This window comes from Carcharodon carcharias, chromosome 21 (genome assembly GCF_017639515.1).
Source record: "Carcharodon carcharias isolate sCarCar2 chromosome 21, sCarCar2.pri, whole genome shotgun sequence".
Classification (NCBI taxonomy): Eukaryota; Metazoa; Chordata; class Chondrichthyes; order Lamniformes; family Lamnidae; genus Carcharodon; species Carcharodon carcharias.
This window is the reverse complement of record NC_054487.1, coordinates 57,750,336-57,762,513: the sequence shown is the minus strand read 5'-3', so window position 1 is coordinate 57,762,513 and position 12,178 is coordinate 57,750,336. Positions and strand designations below refer to the sequence as shown.

The following is a 12,178-nucleotide window of genomic DNA, read 5'->3' as shown; positions in this document are numbered from 1 at the left end:
CTACTATTACCATCGAGCCAGGGATCAACCCTGGGTCAATGAAGAGTGCAGGAGGGCAAGTCAGAAGTAGCACCAGGCATACCTAAAAATGAGGTGTCAACCTGGTGAAGCTATAACACAGGATTACTTGCCTACCAAACAGCATAGGCAACAAGTGATAGACAGCTAAGCGACCCCACAACCAACAGATCAGATCTAAGCTCTGCAGGCTTGCCACATCCTGTCGTGAATGGTGGTGAATAATTAAACAACTCATTGGAGGGGGAGGCTCCACAAATATCCCCATCCTCAATGATGGAGGAGCCCAGCACATCAATGCAAAAGATAAGGCTGAAGCATTTGCGACAATCTTCAGCCAGAAGTGCCGAGTGAATGATCCATCTCGGCCTCCTCTGGAGATCCCCAGCATCACAGGAGCCAGTCGTCAGCCAAATCGAATCACTCCACTTGATATCAAGAAACGGTTGAAGGCACTGGATCCTGCAAAAGCTATGGATCCTGACAATATTCCAGCAATAGTACTGAAGACTTATGCACCAGAACTTGCCGCGCCTCTAGCCAAGCTGTTCCAGTACAACACTGGCATTTATCCAGCTATGTAGAAAATTGTCCAGTTAAGTCCTGTACACAAAAAGCAGAACAAATCCAACTCGGCCAGTTACCGCCCCGTCAGTCTGATCTCGATCATCAGTAAAGTAATGGAAGGGGTCATCAGCAGTTCTATCAAGTGGCACTTGCTTAGCAATAACCTGCTCACTGATGTCCAGTTTGGATTCGACCAGGGACACTCAGCTCCTGACCTCAGTACAGCCTTGGTTCAAACATGGACAAAAGAGCTGAACTCCTAAGGTGAGGGGAGAGTGACTGCCCTTGACATCAATGCAGCATTTGACTGAGTGTGGCTTCAAGGAGCCATAGCAAAACTGGAGTCAATGGGAATCAGGGAAAGCTCTCCACTGGTTGGAGTCATATTTAGCACAAAGGAAAGTGGTTGTGATTGTTGGAGGTCAGTCATCTCAGCTCCAGGAGTTCCTCAGGGTAGTGTCCTTGGCCCAACCAACTTCAGCTGCTTCATCAATGATTTTCCTTCCATCATAAGGTCAGAAGTGGGATGTTCGCTGATGATTGCACAATGTCCAGCACCATTCGCGACTTCTCAGATGCTGAAGCATTCCATGTCTAACTCTAGCATGCCCTGGACAATATCCAGGCTTGGGCTGACAAGTGGTATGTAACATTTGCACCACACAAGTGTCAGGCAATGACTATCTTCAACAAGAGAGAGTCCAACCATCGCCCCTTGATGTTCAAATGGCATTACCATCACTGAATCCCCCAGCATCAACATCATGGGGGTTACCATTGACCAGAAACTAAACTGGACTAGCCATACAAATACTGTGGCTAGAAGAGCAGGTCAGAGGCTAGGAATCCTGCAATGAGTAACTTGCCTCCTATCTCCCCAAAGCCGGTCCACCATCTACAAGGGACAAGTTAGGAGTGTGATGGAATACTTAACACTTGCCTAGATGAGTGCAGCTCCCACAACATTCAAGAAACTTGACACCCTCCATAAACATTCACTCCTTCCACCACTGATGCACAGCAGCAGCAGTGTGTACCATCTACAGGATGCAGTGCAGGAATTCACAAAGGCTCCTTCGATAGCACCTTCTAAACCCATGACCACAGCCATCTAGAAGGACAAGGGCAGCAGATAGATGGGAACATCACCTGGATATTCCCCTCCAAGTTACTCACCATCCTGACTTTAAAATATATCACCGTTCCTTCACTGACGCTGGGTCAAAATCCTGGAACTCCCTCCCTAACAGCACTGTGGGTGTACCTACACCACATGGATTGCAGTGGTTCAAGAAGGCAGCTCACCACCACTTCTCAAGGGCAACTAAGGAGGGGCAATAAATGCCAGCGAAGCCCACATCCCATGAAAGAGTGAAAAAAAGATGGTGACTACTGGAAGATTAGGACATATCCACCCACAATCTGGTTCAAGACTCTGGTATGCAACCCACTCACATGTAGGCAGCATGCATATAACAAGAAGTATGATGCCAAAGAATTGTCATCAAGCAGACCACTGGGGAGCTTAAGCAATGCTTCTGCCTGGCCCATTGTTGAGGAGCGCTGCAGCACTCATTGGAGCCCAGTGTCTTGATTCATCCTGTACATCCTCACTGTGATGAGCGTATGTATAGTCTTGGGTTTTAAGTTCATTTTAAGAAACATATTCTTTAGTGGGGCCAAGACTTGCTATTGATAGCTTTCTCCTGATTCTAACTGGGGTTGCTGATCCACCCAGTCTTTCTGCCAGCAAGGGCCAAGCAGCTGACCAGTGCCGCCCAAATGAAGCCTGACAATTAAATTCTTGATTGCATGATTGCTGTCTGTTTCTGCCAGAACTTAAAATCGGCTATTCTGTTTTAATTTAAATTGAGAATATACTAACCAACAATCAATTTATAATATTTTAAGGGCAGATGTCCCTGTGCCGGAGTGCAATACATTGAAGAATATTGAAAGTGTGATTCCTTGCTAGCTTTGCACCCAGGTATACAGTGTGTTCAAGTGCAGGGAAATATGCCCTGCAGAATCTTCAGAAACAAAACAAATTGTGACTTGACTACACTATCTCAGCTGCCATTTCAATGCAGTTCTGAGGTGCTGCTGTACCATCAAAGCTTATCAACTTTCAAATGAGCTGTTAAACTGAGGATTCACCTGCCTGCTCAGCAGACCTACAAGGTCCTATTTCATTACTCAAAGATAAACAAAGGGGTTCTCTTGGTGTCCTGGTCAGTATTTAACATTCATCAATGCTACTGAAATAGATTATCAGGTTGCCTATCTCCTTTGTCTTTGAGACCCAGCTGTGGCAAAGTTGGCAGCTGCATTTGCCTACGTGGCAATACTTTGGCTGCTCTTTCAAAAAAAAAAAACTTCTTTGGCTGCTAAGTGTTTTGGAATATCTTGAGGATATGAGAGCCACAATATAAATGCAAGTTCTTTCTTTAATAAAGTCTTCTTTCAAAGGTTTTGATATATTCACTAGCTCCCATGTGCTAATCTTTGAAAATTGTGTAGTTCTTAAGGATACTATATTACATAGATTTGATGTTTATTTATAATGATGAAGAATAATTGAGTTGGTCCTGATGTTTTCACAGCAACATGCATGCAGTTGGTAAAAGTTTAAAGGGGAGAAATTTATTTTGTGTACTCAGATTTGCCTCGATTCCCTGGGGGCAAGCAGTGTAATGGGCCACTGCTAATGCACCCCACGTGGCATTTTTCACTAATATAATCATAGAAAGTTGCGCAAGTCAAAGTACTCCCTGCATCCAGGGAATTAAGCTAAGTCTACTAGTGCTATGCAAACAGATTTCTCCGCCTTAACTTTTTAACTTTTTACACCAGCTTCTAAGAAAATGTCTTTTTTACAGGTTTCACAGAAGTTTAGCTTGACTAAGCTGTTAAATACTTCTCAGAAAAGTAAAGAAAATGGTAAGTTGCTGAGAAAATGAATTTGAGAATTGGTTTACTTCATGTGTAGTTTACGACATGTCATTTCAACATTTATAAATGAAGGATTTCTCTCTTTTATTTCAGTAAACGCAAAGACTGACTCTGGCGTAGTCCAGAACATGGACCTTTTGCACCCAGTTGAATCAGATATAGACAGTGAGGAAGAGTCAGAAGAAGATGGTCAAGATGAAGAAGAAATTAATGAGAATAGCTGCTCACTAACCCAACCTTCACCCCAAGCTAAGAAACCTTTACTCGCTTCTCATCAAACAACTGTGGCTTCAGCCAGCTCCTTTATAAAAGCCCAGTCAAGTTCTACCCCTTTTAAAGGCTGCAAGCAGGTAAGTTATCATTATGTAGATTGTGTTCCCTTTTTAATTGTTTGAATATCATCTTAAGTGGCGTAATGAAGATCTGTCGGAGAAATTGATGACTGTTAATCCAGAAACTCAACTGAAATGACAGGTAATCAATAGCCGGGATTATACAAAGCAGAGGAGCATGATGCAGGGTGTGTTTCAGAAGAAAGCAATGAAGAAGAGGATTGACAAAAAGGAAGATGAAAATAGTATCAGTGAAGTAAAATAGAGATGATGTTAATTCAGATGAAAAATGCAATAAAATGAAACTGTAAAGTACTTATTGCATAATCAAAGAGGATGGTGAGAATAATGAGGAAATAGATATTGACTTTGAAAGTAGGTCCTGAGCAAATTGAAAATTTGGCAGTCAAGGGTGAGCTAGAAGAAAAAAACTGATAAAGTAATGAAAAAACCCATTCATTCTCAAACAATCTAAGTACGGGTTCTTGATTCAGGCATTGGTAGTAAAATTGTGCTGATACACGTACCCAAAAATAAAAATTGATGTTTCTAATAAAAAATAAATATTTACTTTTGCGAAACCACTGTATGGAAGAGACTTCAGATTTTGGGAAAGAGATGCATAGGGATGCAGGGAAGAATTTTCTTACGTAGTAAGTGATATTGATCTGGAACTAGGAGGATGGTGGAAGTGGAGCAGGTCAATGAGTTCTAAAGGAAATTGGATGAGGGAAATAAATTTAAAAGGCTTTGGGGTTAGAATGGGGTGCTGGATTGCTCAACAGAATGCCATCATGGACTTGATGGGCACCCCCAATGCTGTATTGATTATGTACATGACTTGCGCATTTTGATGGAAATAGACACTATCACCATAGTTTTGATAAAGATATTGAATTACCAAATACTCCGCTAAGTCACAGAAGTACTGTCAAATTATTCAAGAAAAACAGTGTGTTGAATTGAGTTCTCGTGCTACCAGCATTGAAATAGTGAGAACGCTCCATAAATTTAAAGCTTTATAATGGAGGTGAACTGACAAAGAGATGCAGAAATGCTAATTGATGTGACTGACCAGTATGTAAATATAATAAATTTTAAATCTTAGACAGCAGCAATGCTGAATGTCTAATTAGTACATTTTAAAAATCTGCTCCAATTCTTTTCTCTTACAAGTTCAAGCAGCAGTCCTCTTTGTTTCACTATGCTAAATTAGTTATTTTAATATTATTACATATTAACCAACCTGTTCTACTGAGCTACTGATAAAATATGTTTTGTAATTGAGAGCAGTTATTTTATTGCAGCTTCTTAGTGGTTAGGTTTGGGTTTACTATGATTTGTGGTGATCTTTGACATTTAATAAGGATGTTCTTCATTTAGGCAACCTTTACATCACTTGGCTTATTTTAATTTTACAATTTTAAATAATATGTTTAATTGGTTGAAACAGAAGCCCAGAATAAAACCTTTAGTTATCTGATTTAAAGGGGTGATGTGAAAATGGCAATTACTACTACAGCAAAAGAGATAACGGGATAGATTTTCAGCTTGTTGTCTGGCCATAAAAGTGGCATTGTGGCTTGGTTGACTATTATAGAAATTACTGATTTTAATAGAAAAAAAAATTGATCGATCGATCCGAAATGCCAGTTCTTTTTTGTTTGGGTGGCAAAATCTACCCTGTCATCATCTTAGTTTCCTTTAGCATGTTATACCATTTTTCTTTTCTAACTTGGTTAAATTGTAATTTCTTGAATCCAGTTAAGCTTTTTGGATGGTTTACATATAATTTGGTTACATGAAAAAAATCTATATAAAACCAGCAAGTATTTTTCCAGAATCTGAATATATATTTCCTAAATATAATTGGTTTCAAATCATGATGACAGAGTTTACTGTTTTCCGTAATCTGTAACTTCAGTATATGAAATTTTATATTTGGTCATTATCCAATTGGATTAAAATAATTATTAAATCTTTAATCTTGTGCAGGATAAATCCTCGGAAGAGGAGATGTGGCCTGTTGAAACGTGTTCAGCAAATTCCAGAGCTTCGGCAATGCATCCTGTTAATCTTGATGGATCTTCCACATATGCTGCTCAGGCAAAAGAGACTTCCAAGCAAAAAAATAGAAGAGGTAGCTATGATATGTATTTTTTTTACATATTGATAAACTTATCTGACCAGAGCCATTATTAATAATAATAATAAAACAACTTGCTTTGGTTGAAATTGTGTCTTGGAAAAGGTTATCTCTTCTACTACTAATTCTAAACTCTATAGCCAGGAATACTTAATGCCCTCAAATAAGCACAGAAAATTCTGAAAATACACAGTGGCTCTGGCAGCATCTGTGGAGAGAAGCAGGGTTAATGTTTTGGGTCATGACATTTCATCATTGTATTAATATTTAATTCCCTTATGCTTTGACCCTTCTCCATTTGCTGTATTTATTGTGCCTGCAAGGACATTTGTGTTACAACCTGCCCCAGAATTCGTTATATTTCCATAGATATAAAAAGTGCTCTCTCCTAACATCATTTGAGTTATGTTTTTGAAACCATCCTGATCAGTTGGAAGTGCCTAATATGCTGCTGCTCTGATCTTTTTAAGTAATTGACAACTTGCCTCCATGGTAGCACTTTTGCCTCCAAGTCAAAAGGTCATGAATTCAAGCCCTGCTCCAGGGCATGAGGACATAATCTAGGCTAACGTTTCTTTGCATGTTCTAAGGGAGTGCTGCAATGTCAAATTTGCCTTTATGGAGCGTTAAACCAAGCCTGTGTCTGTCTGGACATAAATAAATGCCTGCTCTATTCAAAGATTAGTAATCGTGTTCTGGCCAACAATTATTCTTTAAGCAACATCACCAAAGTAAGTCTAACTGGTCATTTATCTAACTGCTGTTTGTGGGATTTGTTCTGCACAAATTGGTGGCTGTGTTTTCATACAAAGCAATAATTGATTGTAAAGTGTTTTGAGATGGTTTGAGTCAGAATCTGAAGGCTATTTATTGAGAGCGCAGTTGGGTTCAGGCTCTTGGACTACCTTTTCCATCATATCCTGTCCCTACTAGCCTACCACGCAACATTAAAATCTCATGGCTACCTTTTCAGAGCACAGTGCTTGCTTTTGTTCCATGATGGTATTTAAATTTCAGTCAAAACGTGACTTATGGTATATTCAATGTTAACCTTTTGTAGCAATCACAAAGAACATAGTATGTCAGTTGACTGGAACTTTCAATAATTGCCTCAATTGTTTTTAATCCGCAATTAGAAATTTCTGATATCATACCAAATTCATATCAGAAAATATAACTTACAGTTTTAAGGTGCACTTATCTGCTAAGTGGCTTTTCAAAAGCCACTACATGGAACTATCTATGAAACTTAATGAAAACTGCCAATGCATTGAAGATTGCTCCCTTAGTGTTAGATTGTCAGTTTAGTGCAATGCTGGGTGTGAGTTTTTGCATCCGCACCATTTTAAACTGCTTCATCAATGACCTCTCACCATTAGGGTTAGAAGTGGGGCTGTTTGTGGATGATTGCAGTGCCCAACTTGATTTGCAATTCCTCCTGATAGAGAAGCAGTTCATGCTGGACTGCAGCAAGCCCTGGGCAATATCCAGGTTTGGATTCATAGTGGCTAGTTACATTCACATCAAATAAGTGCCAGGCAATGACCACCTACTCTTAACTTTTGTTGGCATTGCTATTGCCAAACCCCCACCATCAACAATCTGGGGTCACCATTGGCTGGAAACGCTAGTAAAGAGGCTGGGTATTCTGTGGCATGTGGCTCAGCCTAGCTCTTGACTGCCCCAAGCTCCTTCACGCAGGCGTAAGTCAGGAATGTGATTGAATATTTTTCACTTAACTGAATTGCCGCAGCTTCTAGACCCTTTTCAGGATAAAGTAGTCTCCTTGATCAGCAGCTCGTCCATTACCTTGAAGATCCACTAACATCACCACTAGTGCACCATTATTGTGGTGTGAGCTACTTCAAGCATGCACTTCTGCACCTTACTAAGGCTTCTTCAGCAGCATGTTCCAAACCTGTGACTTCCACCATCTAGAAACAAAGAAAGGTTCTTGGAAACGCCATCAACTCCAAGTTCCTCTCTCAAGTCACATATCATTTCCAGCTTGGACATATATTTCCACTTCATCAGGGTCACTGGGTAGAAATTCTGGAACTCCCTACTGAACAGCATTGTGGGATACCTTCACTGTAGCAGTTCAAGAAGGCTGCCATCACCCTGCGTGGGCAACTAGGGATGGGTGGTAAATGTTACTAAAGTTTTTGTTGGTGGGTCTGATTTAGGACAGTTCACCTTAGTGTTTTGAAGTATCTTTGTTCCCTAGTCTACTGGAGAAGGATTCATTTTCTTAAGTATCACATTATTAAGCTATGAAATGAAATTATTTTGCTCCTTTTACTTCAAACACCGCAGTAGCCTGAAAATTTACTGAAATCATTTGCTGGAGCACTGTAAGTATGCTTAATTTCAGCACAAACAGTCAAGGAATTTTGGCATAAGTAAATTATACCCTTCGTGACACTGCACCCATATTCCCTTGATTTTTTATGTTGATGCTGCAGAACCCTCTGCTGTTCATTAACATATCCCTAAGTCCCATGCAAAAAGATATGGTGTGAATTTCCTAAATTTACACCAACTCTGAATGGTCCAAGTTTATGTCTGAAATTTTAGACACAATAGAAACCATGCATATTTCTGGTATTTTATGGCATTATTTTCAGTTATTTATTTTTCTGTCCTCAGTTAGACTTAGAACTTTATTTGCAGTATCTTTAAATACATCATTATGGCGTTAGAATGATTTGCTAAATCCTGATGTAATAACCGGTGTCTGTTTAGAAAAAAACTCTATCTTGATTATGGTTTATAATGAGGGCAGCTAACATCTGCACTTCTTTATATTATTTTATTCATTGGGATATTCTTTTAAATTCCTTAAAATGTAGACCTGCTGCTAGAATTGGGCTTGGAAGAGATGGAAGCTGAAGAGCATATAGAATCTCCTTGGGATTCTGAGGTAAGCTTTAATATACTTCCTCTTGCATGTTTTCCTGATTTAAGACCAGGTATCTCATATAAGTCATCCCAGGTTGATTGTGATAATATATTGTGGAAAGTTGTAGTATCCTCATCGTTTCAGATATCATGTTGGAATTCCCCAGAATTTGAAAAAATAGGCAACATAACTCAGGTGATAAAATTTGGCTTTTAATTAAAAATTGAAGAATGCTGAATGAACAACAGCAACTTATAAGTGTCATATAGCTATATCATAGGAAACATCCCTAGGCTCTCCAAAAAAGCTTGAAAAGAGTGCCTAGCTAAAAGTGTGGAAATTAGTACTTGTGACCAAAATCTTAGCAAAGAAGTGAGTCCTAAGTGCTGTTAGGAAGGGAGTTCCAGGATTTTGACCCAGCGACAGTAAAGGAACGGCGATATATTTCCAAGTCAGGATGGTGAGTGACTCCTGTAGCGATGTCCTGGAGCTGAGATCACTGACCTCCAACACTCACAGCATCTTCCTTTGTGCTAGCCAGTGGAGAATTTTCCCCTGATCCCCATTGACTCCAGTTTTGTTAGGGCTCCTTGACGCCACACTCGGTCAAATTCTGCCTTGATGCCAAGGGCAGTCACTCACACCTCACCTTTGGAGTTCAGGTCTTTTGTCCATATTTGAACCAAGGCTGTAAAGAGGTCAGGAGCAGAGTGGCCCTGGCGGATCCCAAATTGAGCGCAGACCCAGTCTAGCAGCTATGTCCTTTAGGAGTTGGCCAGCTTGGTCAGCATTGGCGCTACTTGAGCCACTCTTGGTGATGGACATTGAAGTCCCCCACTCAGAGTACATACTGCACCCTTGCCTCTCTCAGTGCTTCCTCCAAGTGGTGTTCAGCATGGAGGAGTACTGATTCATCAGTTGAGGTACATAGTAGTCAGCAAGAGGTTTACTTGCCCATGTTTGACCTGATGGCATAAGACTTCATGGGGTCCGGAGTCAATGTTGAAGACTCCCAGGGCAACTCCCACCCAACTGTATATCGCTGAGCTGCCATCTCTGCTGGGCCTGTCCTGCTGGTGGGACAAGGATGGTGATGGTAGTGTCTGGGACATTATCTGTAAGATATGATTCCATGAGGATGACTATGTCAGGCTGTTGTTTCACTAGTCTACATGACAGCTTTCCCAATTTTGGCACTAGTGCCCAGATGTTAGGAAGGAGGACTTTGCAGGGTTGACAGGGCTGAGTTTGCCGTTGTCGATGCCAGGTGGTCCCTCCATTTTCATTCCTTTTTTTGAGACTTTGTAGCGGTTTGATACAACTGAGCAGTTTGCTGGGCCATTTCAGAGGGCATTTAAGAGTCAACCACATTGCTGTGAGTCTGGAGCCACATGTAGGCCAGACCAGGTAAGGACTGCAGATTTCTTTTTCTAAAGGACTTTAGTGAACCAAATGGGTTTTTATGATAATCGACAATAGTTTAATGGTCATCATTAGACTTTTATTTCCAGATTTTTATTGAATTCAAATTCCACCACCTGCTGTGGTGAGATTCGAACCCGGGTTCCCAGAGCATTACCCTGGGCCTCTAGTCCAGTGACAATTCACTATATTTTATTAGATTAACAACTGTCAGGTCTCTAGAGTTTCAGAGAATCAGAATAGGGTGCATCAAACTGGAGAATGGGCTTAACCTTCTGTCAGCGCAGTCTGTGTGAGGCATATGGTCCGGGCCCTTCAGTTTTCTTTTTCTCTTTGTGGGAAGGCAGCTCCTTCTCAATAGAGCTTTACAGTTTATGAGGGTTCTGTGAATATGCACATGTTGCTTACCATGGCACAGCACACTAAGGATATGTCATCAAGGTGCCTAGAGGTTGATCCAATGAAATGGAATTATTTAAAATTTTATGCAATGCAAAATGATATCAAGGTAAATGTTATTATTTTAGTCTGCCACAGAAAGCCCACAGAGGAAATCCTTTGTTTCATCTCCTGTCAAGAATCAAGCAAAAATGCAACACGTTACGACGAGTCAGAATAATGGTAACCAATCACATTTGTTATCTTCTAATGCATGATGTTAATACAGTCTGGCTTTCTTAAAAAATTAGAACATCCTAAAAATATCGTTATACTACAATCCATAATCTTGAAGATGCATAATGGGGAACATCTAGTTTATTCTATGGGTGAATATACTATAAAATCAGAGATGAATCATGATTATATTGTTCTCCAAAAATGTGTTGAAGATAGAGCTGATTTTACTTAAGAGCTAATAAAAATGTCATTAACAACTTGCAAGATATATGTTATTCTTAAGCTGTTAACAGAAATGTGACTTTTAGCTGTCACTTATTGATGTTAGACTTGTTGGTAAGAAAAATTCTTCATTGATACAGCATCCTCACACATTTTTATAAATTCCAAAGCACATCATAAGCAATAAAGCATATTTGAAGTTACTGTTATATAAATAAATACAGCAGCCAGTTTGAAAACTCTTTCCACAAAAGGTAACAAATAAAATTAGTGATCAGTTAGTTTGTTGGTGATGATAATTGCAGGAGGACTATTGACCAGAATATTAAGAGAATACCCAGTTCCTCCTCACATTGTGCCAAAGGATCTTTTACATTCACCTGAACAGGACCTTGATTTAAACTTCCAAGCAAAAGGTGGCACTTTCAACATTGTAAAAACTCCTCAGTATTACAGTCTGGTGTCACTTCAGATTAGGTGCTTAGATTTCTTAAGTGGAGTAACCAATGACATCTTTATCTGACAATCTAACCATTCACCCAGCTACCTAAATCTGTATGATTTATTAAAAATCTTAAGATTATGCACGCTTGCTGTCTGTGCTTCTTGACTTCCTGTTGTCACTTTTTTAACACATTTTTGTATCAACAAAATTTCCATGTCCACATTTATCGCATTTTACTTGTGCCACAAGTGCAACAAGTTTACATAATTGTCAGTGACTGTGGGACAATATCTTGGCCATTGACTTTATTTTTAAAGTGAACAATCAAAAGATAAGTATGAAAAAAATAATTTAATAGTCTTAAATTTGTTCATTTGTTAATTTAGAATTTCAGTCATTGATTCCTAAAAATTGTATCCAACATCTTTATAGAGAAAAGCAAAATACTGCGGATGCTGGAAATCTGAAACAAAAACAAAAATTGCTGGAAAAACTCAGCAGGTCTGACTGCATCTGTGGAGAGAAAGACAGAGTTAATGTTTCGAGTCCATATG

General features: G+C 39.6%; 1 protein-coding gene across 9 annotated transcripts in view; it reads left to right on the top strand.

The window, feature by feature from the left end:
- The window catches only part of si:ch211-272n13.3 (ankyrin repeat domain-containing protein 26), a 195,706-nt gene that overhangs the window by 41,505 nt on the left and 142,023 nt on the right, over positions 1-12,178 (top strand). For all 9 annotated transcript variants that reach the window (XR_005946506.1, XM_041216457.1, XM_041216463.1 and 6 more), the window contains 5 exons: positions 3,465-3,525; positions 3,631-3,887; positions 5,865-6,009; positions 8,868-8,938; positions 10,867-10,960. Coding sequence is in view for 8 of the 9 variants with exons in the window: in XM_041216457.1 (XP_041072391.1) it covers positions 3,465-3,525; positions 3,631-3,887; positions 5,865-6,009; positions 8,868-8,938; positions 10,867-10,960 (628 nt within the window). In the remaining variant the exon portion in view is untranslated. The remainder of the gene's footprint in view (positions 1-3,464; positions 3,526-3,630; positions 3,888-5,864; positions 6,010-8,867; positions 8,939-10,866; positions 10,961-12,178) is intronic.